Raw genomic sequence first — 12,525 nt, forward strand, 5'->3', positions numbered from 1 at the left:
GCGGCGGGGGAGGGAGGGATGGACTGCAAGTTTGGGGTTAGATAAACAACAATGTCCTACTGTATATCACAAGGAACTATATTCAGTATCCTATGATAAATCATAATGGGAAAGAAAAAAAATACATTAGAGTTTCTTATACTTCAACTACCTTAATGCAAAATTAGGCTTAAGGGCTTCCCTGGTGGTACAGTAGTTAAGAGTCTGCCTGCCAATGAAGGGGACACGGGTTCGAGCGCTGGTCAGGGAAGATCCCACATGCCGCGGAGCAACTGAGCCCGTGTGCCACAACTACTGAAGCCCACGCACCTAGAGTTCCTCAACGAGAAGCCACCACAATGAGAAGCCCGCGCACCGCAAGGAAGAGTAACCCCCGCTCACCGCAACTACAGAAAGCCCACGTGCAGCAACAAAGACCCAACACAGCCAAAAATAAATAAATTTTAACAAAATTAGGCTTAAGAAGGGCTTCTCCTGCACTTGAACAGTTTTTACAGGTTAGTCCCAAATAAATTATTCATAATAACATCACCCATGATTCAATCTCAGAGAAGGCTTGAATTTCACAGTATGGGGAAAACTAACCTTTACCTCCAAAAATAACGTTTGCCATCATTAATCTGCAACAACTCTGGGACTGACAGCAATGTATCTTCACCATCTATATCTCAAAAATGCACTTCTATATATTATACATCGACCACATTTTTAATAACTGAATAATATCCAATCAATGTACCAAAGCTGTGATCAAAACATAACCCCTTCAGGGGCTTCCCTGGTGGCGCAGTGGTTGAGAGTCCACCTGCCGATGCAGGGGACACGGGTTCGTGCCCCGGTCCGGGAAGATCCCACATGCCACAGAGCAGCTGGGCCCGTAAGCCATGGCCGCTGAGCCTGTGCGTCCGGAGCCTGTGCTCCGCAACGGGAGAGGCCACAACAGTGAGAGGCCCGCGTACCGCAAAAACAAAAACAAAAAATAAAAAATAAAATTAGGTGAAAAGAATTTAAAACGTATAAACTCAAAAGAGAACTGGAGAGGGACAATTAGCAGAAGGTTTCAACAAAACTCTAGAGCTGATGCAGAAGGGCAGAGAAAGCCCCAGCTTAGAGGGTCCAAGGAGAGACGTTTGAGAAGGGAGATGTGAGATGCAGAATCCCATTAGCCTAACGCCTTCTCTAGGTGTACATTCTACGTCCCACAATGTTATCACTTCATCATGAGCTGCAAATGCTTGTTTCCAACATACAACACTTAAAATTGTGAGGTCAAAGCCTTAAGGATAATTATTAAATCTGTGTTAATTTCTTTGTATTTATCTGTTCCTCCCCCACCCCCCTCCAAACTGATTCCATCAAGTGACTTCTATAAGCAATCAAAACTAAGTAGTTTCAGGATAATATATACCCAAATGATACTCTGTAATTCATAATAATGTAACTGAGAGCACCCTGTAACAAGGGAGACAGTGTGACAATATTTTTTCTGAAATACTAAATGTGGCGGTGGGGGCGGAGATAAGCAGAAATGGTCCCATGGGAAAATACTGTCAAATACAAAATATTGATAAGAAAGCTCTTCATAGGATGTTTTTCTAAATATTTAGGAATAACATAATCACCAAAAGAAATATATAGCTTTCCAAGATAACAACTTTGAAACATGCACTTCAATGCATTACGTCTGATTTAAAAACAAACATGTCAATCTCAATGCCTTTTTTTTTTAAGAATATGTAAGAACACCAAGAAACACAGTGTTCCCCAAAATATAAAGTACACTTCTACTAGAAAAGTAGTACTTCATACCTATCCATCTCCAGCTTACTTTATTGAAGTCAAAGTCAAATAAGTCTAGGGCAGAGGCGATGGCAGGGAAGGGACACGTTGCATGTGCGCCTTAAGAACATGAGATGGATCTAAAATTAATTTACATAAAGCTCTTTTAAAACAATTCCTATCTTCAGCATTTTATAAAAGTTAATAAGCTTTTATTCCTCTGCAAAGCACTTGAAGACTAAATCCATGAATAAATAATGTCCTTTATAAAAGAGCCATTTTCCTCTCACAGATAACAAATCAAAGTGAGTTCCACAGCAATGATCTGTCTTCTAAGAGTCAGGAAATACTGGGCCAAGTCAGCAGCACAGTGGAGTGGAGAAGTGAGTCACTCTTTCTACCCAGCACGGCCACCCAGCTGTTTTGAGTTGACGTAGGTTATTTAACCTCTGCATTTCCTTTTCCCCATCAGTAAAATGGCAGTCATTGCTAAAAGTTACTATGAACCCTAAGATAATGTACAGAAAAGCCCTTAGCCGCCCAGTAAGTGACATAAAGTAAGCAGTCAACAAATGTTAGCTCTGATTACAATTATTATAGGTACTACGAGTTTAACCATTTTGCTCTCCTCTCTAACGGACCAAGGGACTATGGATGACACTTTAAAACCCTCCTTTAAATTCCGACTTTAATGTTAAAAATGATGGAGATCCCCTTCCTGGGACTAAAAGCAAGGAAAAACAGCTGTTTCTTCTTGTAAGTGAGCCGTTTGCCTCTTGAGGACCACCACACCAAGTAACCGGTACTGGAGCACATCTTTTTAAGCTAATGCTATTCAACCCCAGCTAAACTTTAGAATTAACCATACAGCTTTTAAAGTCTACCGCTGCTATAAACCCAGAGACCCTTATTTCAATGGTCTCAGACTACTGTATTTTTAAAGCCCCCAGATGATTCTAATAGGCAATAAGGATGGAGAATCCTGTTTCAGCCACTGTCATTACAGAAGCTAGGTGTCAGCTGTTTTAACTAGACCTACCAAAAAGTCCTCATTCCCAGTAAAAAGTGAACAACTAAATCCATAAGTTAGTTGCATCAAGTTCCTTACACTATAATTCAACATGTTCCAAGAATACCAACATTAGATATTCTAATCACATGTGGATTCGAATACACATTCCAAAAACCTTAACAGCACAGAATTTCAAATTAATACATACTTTTTTAAATTAGTCATACAAATTATCATTTTTATTGGTTAAGATAATTCAGTTAGCTATTGGAAATCCAATTTCCAATTTGGTATAACAGCATAATATGCTCAGAAAGTGTTTAATTAGTCATCAAGGCACATTTATCTGGGAGTTACCTCACCTCACACAGTTGAGTCATTTATTATTCCCAAAACACCAAAGATTTTAAAATTGCAAAGTTGCTAATGTCAACAATTTTATTAATGCCAACAATTTTATTTCATTTAGCTCAAGCTTTATTAACGTCTTCTGGCTCAAATATTGTGCTAAGATTCCAAGCAAATATGGAAATAGATTATACCAAAAAATTAAAGTACAGAAAAAAATCAAATAGCTATATAAGTTAGTATAAAAATATAAAGAAGAAATGGAATACAGCTTTTAATATTCAATTTTAGCTTACTTATCTTACATCTGCCATCTGATCGTTAAAACGTAAAGGAAGATATCTGCACACAGTACTTTGTAAAATGCTCAACCTATGACTGCTCGATACATTTTAGGAGGAAAAAAAACTAACCTATAACGTCTGGCCTTTTCCTAGCCAATAAATCTCAAGCACGAAACGCACATGCATGTATGGAACAGAACTACCTTAAATCAGCCCCAACTGCCCCGCCCCACATTCATACACAGGAACAACATTAAAGTCCAACAGAGTATAAAAACTTATTGTTTAAAATATGCAGAATTGAGGAGAACCAGACTCAGGTTTAACCAGATTAATATTTCTAAGCCCTTTTAAAAACTACAATTAAGCATTAGCAACTGCCCTGCGGGACAACTTATTTTGTACAAAACAGGCTTAAGGAGCTTGCACTGCCTCTTACAGCTGATTTACCAAAAGTTCTTCCAAAAAATGATTTTCAAACCACTGCATTTATAGCTGATTTACCAAAAGTTGTCAAAATCATTTTTTTCAAATCCTTAACTGCACTTAGAGATGATATACTTTAAAGTCTTCTTAAAACATCTAACGAAGTTAGTAATGGAATTAGGATTAAATACTCTGTTCACGTGTCACCAGACAAGCCTCCCAAATATGATTATAATGGAAGTTTGTGCTTAAATATGTATCAGCACAAAATTTCTAATAATCTTAAATGAAGTTCACTATAACTATTAGGATTTTAAAGCAGGACAACACTTGGTATAATTAAAGCTGACTACATCCAAAATGAAAGCATAAAGTTCAAGAGGGGATGAATGAGAATATATCTAATACAAATGTGTAGGGGGACCAAGTTGACGAATTTCATGCATCATAATTCTGTTTTACAATATGATGTCTGGAGTTTGTTTCAAATAGTGGGAGAGGGAGAATAACATGAAATAAGAGTGGCTGTCATAGCTGGGTGATAATACGTGAGGACTCATTACACTAGTTGACTTTGGCGTGTATTTGACAATTCCCATAATAAAAGGTTTTTTAAAATTCAAATTCAATATCTACTCTAAAGGATAACTATTTTGTTAAGACCATACACCACAAACCATGAAACATCAGTACAATGAAACATAATGGAGACATTAAAATTTATAAGTATGTCAACTACTTCAACATACCAAAATGTACATATGAAATGTTAAAATGCACAATTGTGTAAAATTCATTTATATTAAACAAAATCTGAGCCTTTAAGTATTACTCAAACCTCTCTCCTAAAATTGACCCATGTTTCATATTTCAGACATTCATCAAAATTCAGAGGACAGAAAACTTACCCAGCCTGTTATTCAAGGTGAATAACTTGATAAATATCAATTTAATCTAATTTAGCTAACACTAAGAATGATATGAACCTAAGAAAAATGGGAGAGAACTCCTATTCACTAAAACTTGCCAACTGCGAGGCACACAGTATCTCATTTAATCTTACACTGTCTCAAACTCTCATTTCCATGAGACTAAAAAACTATTACACACCCAAATTTTACAGGTAAGAAAATTTGAGACCCAGAGAGGTTAAGTAACTTGCTCTAGGCCACAGAGTCACTAAGAGATGAAGCTATGCAGTTGTGTCCCACTTGAAAGTCCAACACATTAGGCTACACCACAGCTAATAAACCAGATGTCCTCCCTGCCTCAGCCCCTGAAATGCAAACATGCCTGAAGAAAGTCAAGCTGTGGGGCTAAATGGCTTAATGTCACCAGACAGTTCACTGAAAAACAAATTATTCTAGACACACATAAACAAGATCTCAATTAATGAATCTGCCCATCATTCCTTCCCTGATTTAGACATTAACCTGTACGTAGGCCACTTATAAGAATTTTGTTTGACACTGGAGAAAAGCATTTCCCCCGCTTATATTTTTTAATTCCTAATGCTTTTATTCATAACAAGCTATAAAACTATAGGAAAACAAACATCTCAGAAATTTTTATGGGCAAAAAAGGTTATTTAACAACTTTTTAAGAAGTTGGGCACAATATAACTAGAATAATTATTTACAGATTTCACCAAAGCTAATCCTTTGCAACAGACTTTAAAAGAGAGCAAGTGATTTTTTTTTGAATGATACTTACAATATTATACTATTAAATGATCCCAATTTAGTTTTAAAGGCCTTCCATCTTTCACCCACACATAGATATGTGTAGATGTTCATATGTTCATCTTTTTCTATCATATTTAATCTTATACATACACACACCGCAAGATGTTTAAGGTGATTACATTTGAATGGTAGGCTTTTCTCTTTATTTTTTTTTTATTTAAAATTCTCTACAAAGTACAGTTATTATTTTTAGAAAGAAAAAAAGCCTACAAATGTTATTTTTTAAATGCATAGAAGAGAAACTGTCTAAAAAAGACTGGCCAGAGACCAATGGAAAACTGATGGTCCCCAGGAGATGAATCAGTGGAACCATAAGTGTTTCCTCGGGTCATTACAAAAGGGGGCTGTATGGGACTTATAAAAGTCTAATTGTTACTTTCAAACTCACTAAGTTTGTTAAGGTTACTAAGCTTAAGTAATTCCAAAGTAAACACATTATCCTTGGGTCTCCAATACTGTCTTCAGTTAAAGTCTGTTACACTGAGGTTCAGAAACATTAAGAGCATCCCTTACTGAAATTCTTGCTTGGGGACCCAGAATATAACCTTATACCACACTAGAAAAACAGGTTTCAGGATACCTAAGATAAATATAGTTAATGGCAGCTCCACTTCCTAGTCCATCATTCCACAGTATGATCCTATAGCAGTAAAGATGTGGTTCAGCCACTGAAATGTTTGCAAACAAGAGACCATGAGCGACTCTCCTTTAATCTCTATACTGTTCACTAGCATTAAGTTTTAGCAGTGAACCATCTCTGTATTGATGAGATGCAGGTCCAATTCAGTGATTATTGTCAGCATCTATCAGTTAGCAACCATCAGACTGCATCCCTGCAAAGCAAGCTAAGCAATAAGGCAAAACCTTACTAAACACATCTCCAAGGACAGTAATGTACCAATAAAGCAATGCCGAGAGCATTTTACATTTGCATAAGTTAGGAAATGAAACTCAAAAACTGCACGAAACAAATTCAACTCGACGTTGAGGCATAACAAAAGCAACACGGTTGTATCACAGGAGATCTCTGGTCCAGCTCCCAGAGTTCTTGCTAGAAACAACCAAGAAATCTGTTAATGCCTTTAAGGGTCATGGCAGAGGGCAGAACTTAAGGATGAGAGCGTTCCAGAGTACTGGGGACTTGTCTCCTGCCACCGCATCCACCCCCCACACACATACACTCACCCACAAGAGAACATAAGCGCAAACCTGCTGAGATACAACATATAATCCCTCCACCCCGAACTGCCCACCAACTTAATCCTTACCCTAAGTTTTCACTCTTTAAAGTATTAAGGGAATTTTTTTCCTGTGTAAAAATATCTAACTTTATAATGAAAATCACTGAGAAAATGAGATCCATTGTGCAGCCAATTTTGCTGAAATATAACCATTCAGTAAAGTCAGGGGTCCCCAAAAGAGTTCTACAAATACACTGAGAAGGATTTTAAATGTGTTATCTGTGTTCTTTAAGTTACTTTATTTCCAAGAAGTCAATGTTACATAGTATTTCTTGACTAAATTGACTGTGCCAGTAAAATACAGGGAGAAGTATTACCTCTGGACCTAGTTTCCACCTCTAAGGAAAGCCTTTCCATTTTTACAGCTAACATGACAAAATCTACTTTTCAGCCAAACTTCCTCAACACAGCAGTTTAGATACTATTTCAAATACTATTAAATTTAATGGCAGGCCTAAATTCAGACTTCTCATTTCACTTTTGCACCTACTGGAAATTATTTCACTCAAAATAATTATGTCTTCAGACGATTTCCTATTTCCACTTAAAGTGGAAACAAATTAGAACACTTCAAATTCTATTTGCACTTCCCAAATACAGTAATGACTCATTTATCTGGCATCGGAAAATGAGGTTCTTCTCCATTTATCTGGAAAACGCTTAACGTGAAGTCCACAAGAGCACAGAGCTCATCTGCCTCGTTCCCTGCTATATCCCCAGGGCCTAGTACAGGGGCTGGCACAGAGTAGATGCTCAGTAACATTCACTAAATGTGTGATTAAATAAAGTACTAAAGCTTTTTACTTTCAACCACTTGATGAAAATTTTTCTACAGTTATAGCCATCCCTCTTTTTCTGTTTTTTAAAAACATAACACTGAACAGAAATTAAGCTTTTCTTATTAACTGCGGTATCACTATAAAGAGCAATCACTCTACCCCCCTACCATATACCCATAACACCCTCAAAGCTATTCAAATAACAGGGCTTTTTGCTGCCATATTTAAGTGGCCTCAACTTGCTATGTTTTTATAACTTTTCCTTTTCTGATATTAGGTGTCATTTCTGTTTGCAACTGCTGCCTTATTTTACACACAAATGTCTGGTAAGGTCCTGAAATTAATTCTACCTCCTAAGCAGAATAAAATACATGGACTTGGTTACAATTCAGAAGTCTTTCCCACTTACTTCTGACCTGCAACTACACTGATTCTATTTATTTAACAGACTCCTTGTACCACCCACAACATTCTACATAAAATCTGAGATGGTTCTACTAGTTTTAAATGAGTATCTTAAGGATTTTCGGTTAAGTTCTAAGTTTCAAATATTAATCAGGAGTAATGGCTCGAAGACTAGCTCCAATATAAACCTCGGGGCGTATTTTTTTAATCCATTTAGGAGACACCAACCACGACAAAGCTGGATTTCATCTTGCTTGATATGCTGTGATAGGGTCATAATTTAGATTCACTGTTCCAGAGTTCATGGCAGCAAAACTCAAACACACTGGCAGCCATGGTGTACTGTACTTGCACAGCAAGGCATATCTCCCTGAACCTAAGAGTGGAAGGATAATTTAAGTACAGCCTTTAGTTTATATAATACAACTGGAGTTCCTTCCCCACAACAAACTTTGAATAATGTTTATAATTTAGCAATCAACTGAAATGATGAAAGAATTACCACAATTGAAATAAAATATTTATGTATTTCAAACCAGGAGAATTGTGTCTTCAAAAACTAAAATAAGCTAAGACAAACCTAGTTCTGAATTAGGGAATGAATACAAATAAAATGGGGGATTTGTTTATTTGGGTTTTTGAGTCTCTTTTCTTCTTTTTAAAGACTTAATGAACTTTCATTTGAAATAAGCATAGTTTACTAAATTAAAGGATTTGATTACATGCTCTTTAAAAGTAACTAGTTGGGTAAACATTAAAGCAAGTTATCCAGGAGTCAAGAAAAGAAAAATTACTTCAGACTGTTTTATGAATATTCTTCCAAAATCACCAATCCTTCAGCAAAAATAGTTCAACAGAAGATTTCAGTTCCTGGTACTGAACTGAACAAAGAGAACCACATGTTTTTAATGGTTGCTCATAAACGACCCAAATAAATCTCCAAAAGAACAGGAGTGGTTCTCTCTGTATTTTTCCCTTCAAAACTCACAAGACCAATTCAACATAGAAATAAAAATTACTGTACTTTATGGCACCACTCACTTTGTGACACATTTATTTGCTGTCATGAAAGTTAGTGCCTCAACAAAGTAAATGAGATTTAGGAAAAAACTTTTTTTTTATATTTTAAATAGCACAAAATGTCCTTACCACTTGAGGAAGAAAGAGTTTACCCACCTCAAATGAGATTTTCAAACTAAGTGAGAGACCTAAGTATTTATGTATAAGTGTTACAGGAAGCTTTCCAAATAGCTTTCCAATCAATTATGATGCTGACCTTAGATCAGAATTACACTGCTAACTACCACTTATAAGGAATGAAGCCTACATAGCAGAAAATACAACTTAAGTTTAACCACTCATGTTCTTTTTTAGTTTCCCTGACTGTGAATTAAAGCACAGAGCAACAGCACACCCTGCTGGAAGTTAGTAACACAGCTAGAGTAACCAGCAGCACTGGATTGCTGAAATTTCACCCAAGATGAGAATTACTTCAGAAAGTCTGATTTCCCACTAAATGATAAAAGATGTGTCTATACATGTGATCTTAAAGGTAAAATCAAAAATGTTAATTTTAACAGGATATTGCTTTTTCCAGTTCATTTCCCTAGCCCCACACAGCCCCAAACACCCCTAAGTGATTTTACTATTTTTTTACTTTAACCCCAAATAAAAATATTTCCAAATCTACTTTCTGCAGAGAAACTGGTAATCACATAAGCGGAATCTGAGGCCACTTTGAGTGCCTGAAGCACTCCTTTCTCCTTCCCATCCCAAGATATCCTGGCCTCAGAAACATCCCTGAAGACCACCATTAAGAATTCACAAGGCAGCCTAGCGGTCTGTGAACCACAATTTACATACCATTGGCAAAATGCATACACAGATTCTGGAATTCAAAACATGCAGACTATATTAAGAAACCACATGCCATGAAACTCCCATCTAGTATGTTTCAACATTTTCATAGACATGAAAAAAATCACAGAAGCCATTGTCTGGATAATCCAGCTCAGTGCTCTCTCTGTAACAAACTGACAGGAATCCGAGGATGAGCAGAAAGGTACCAAAGTTCTGTAAGTGTGCCCTTCTGGCTACAGAAAGAAAGCTCCCTGGTACACTGAGAGCCCCCCTAGAGAAAACTACATTGCTCTCGTAGCACTGCTCTACACTCTTCTGAGTGACCAGTGTTCACTTCTTGGCTCTTTGCCCCCACATCTAAAAGGTTCTGATTGACCTGTGGTCAACTTGGAGGGCACTCTTCATCACAAAGGCCAGCAGCTCTGAAAACCCAATGAAGAAGGCCAAGGAAGATCAAACACTTCAGTGTAGTTTTTCCTCAAGAAATTCGAAAACAATTACCTTAGATCTATTTTTCTGAAGTTGTCTCCAGTGGTATTATCTGGTTCATTATTTCAATCAAAGTACATTTAAATTAGAATTTTAAAAGGATACCAACCTCAAGCCTCTTTTCCAGTGACTCAATTCTGTCCTTTTTGCTAGCTAGGTTGGCCCGTGTGTAGCGGCTCTGCCCAGGAAGATATAAAACTTGACTGTAGCATTCTTCCCACACCTGGTTATAAGCTTCACTTGAGAGTTCTCCGTGGCTCATACCTTGTTTTACCACTTCCATCTCCTGTACCAGAACATCCTGGGCCTGTTCACAATAATAATAACAATAAGCTTGAGTACTAGAGATACCTGCCATCAACAGAAATAAAAGACTAGTTTTTACTCCTCTGGGCAAAGACAATGAGCTCTGGTTAACTGTTTTTTTGGAAGGGGGTTATAATACCTAAGCAAAATTAATTAAGAAGCCTAGAAGTCAATGCAGGTTGATCTGAAAAGCCAAGCATCCATGTATCATCCCTGATAATGTAAACGTCCTTTGCCTTCACTCATTATAATAGCAGCTACCATTTCTCAGATACCTACTATGTGCCAGGAACTGAACTGAAAAGTTTTACCTACTTTATCTCCAAACAGCACACCACGCTTACAAAGCAGTCAACGTTAACCTCACTTTACAGCTGATGAAACTAAGGCTTAGCGAGGTTAAACCACTTGTTCAAAAATACAACACTAGTAACCGGACAAGGCAAGGTCACACCCAAGCCAATGCTTGGGCACCAACGCGTGCGGGTGCTCCTCCCACTCTACCATCCCCCGCTATACTCTGGACTTCCCAGTATGGTGAAGGGGAAGTAGGCGTTTTTTTGACACCTGCCTTTTTTCTCATCTGAAAGAATGCCCCTGCCATTGTCAGAGAATAAGACTGGAGGCACAAATCAAATCATGATGGATCACAGACCAGCTTCTGTTCACTACAAAAGATACGGTTTAAGATGACAGAATGGGGATGGAGTTGGACAAGCCTGGGCTCCAATCACAGATTTAGCATTTAAGTAGCTATCTGAACTTGCTGAACTTCTGTGAGCCCATTTCTCATCTGTAGAGTGGAGATAATACCGAACATGTTTGTTATGAGAATTAAGTGACACAGTATACACAAAGAGCCAGCCCAACACCAGACACACAGACTCCATGAACATACCACATGAACTTTTTCCAGCCCTTTGCTTCATGGCTCATGAAAAACTGACAATTACTTTTTGTGCTTTATAGAAAGCTTTCAATCACTCCAGGAACATCAGAAAATAAACACAGGCCAAAATACATAAAGTCAAGATAAATAACCAGCATATGAAAAAATTTAAACAAAAAAATGGAAAATCAAGTCTCTAGAAGATAAAGAATGGATACTTTTAAACAATACCTCTTAGGGGAAATAATGGAAACAAACCAATTTTAACACACTTAATGAAAATCGGGCACTGTACCATCAGAGGAATGGTGTTTCACTCTGAAGCTGTACACAGTAAAAATTTACAAATTCAGCTCTTATAATAATTAGGAGAGAGTACAGCTAAGTTCTATTTAAACCATCCCTAAAGAATCTGCTAAGTAAACAGCTGCTTCAAATTCTTCGGAACAAAGAGGACTACAGATAGATAAATAAAATATGGGAGGATATTTAAACTACTGTGTAATCGTTTCAAATAATTCCAAAGCACTACTTACATTATTATCAAAATATTTATTAGAATTTGTCCCTTATAGAATCTCTATCAGCAACAACGTGACCTTTATTTCAGGTTTCCATATATACAATAAATTTAGGAAAATTTATTTCCTAAATTCCATCTTCCCCTCATATTTTCACTCTAAAAAGAGGAAACTGTTCAAGCATCAAGTTCATTGTCTAATTCTCACCCGGTTCAGTGACTGAATGTGCCTGCCAAAGTGCAGGCACTCAACAGAGGACAGCTTCCATGGCACTTACTAAAAGGCAGCAAGTCAAAATTACTCATGAATCAGGGGCAAACAAACACAAATCTAAACCCTCCTTCCTTTCTCTAACTTCTTTTTAAAAGTCCTATAATAAACATGTATCACGTATGCAATAAGAAAAAGAGAAAGTAAGACAAAGAGAGGACAGAGGGAAAG

The 12,525-nt window shown here is 37.2% G+C and overlaps 1 protein-coding gene across 2 annotated transcripts in view; it reads right to left on the reverse strand.

Annotated features, from left to right (window-relative positions):
• CDC5L (cell division cycle 5 like) overlaps positions 1-12,525 on the reverse strand; it is a 46,476-nt gene that overhangs the window by 7,201 nt on the left and 26,750 nt on the right. The window contains exon 14 of one of the 2 annotated variants that reach the window (XM_022582031.2): positions 10,478-10,675. The exons of the other annotated variant lie outside the window; for it this stretch is intronic. Coding sequence (XP_022437739.1) covers positions 10,478-10,675 — 198 coding nt within the window. The remainder of the gene's footprint in view (positions 1-10,477; positions 10,676-12,525) is intronic. 2 annotated transcript variants of the gene reach the window in all.

This window comes from Delphinapterus leucas, chromosome 10 (genome assembly GCF_059928025.1).
Source record: "Delphinapterus leucas isolate spDelLeu-1000000601 "Yukka" chromosome 10, BTC_Dleu_Yukka2, whole genome shotgun sequence".
NCBI classification, from domain to species: domain Eukaryota; kingdom Metazoa; phylum Chordata; class Mammalia; order Artiodactyla; family Monodontidae; genus Delphinapterus; species Delphinapterus leucas.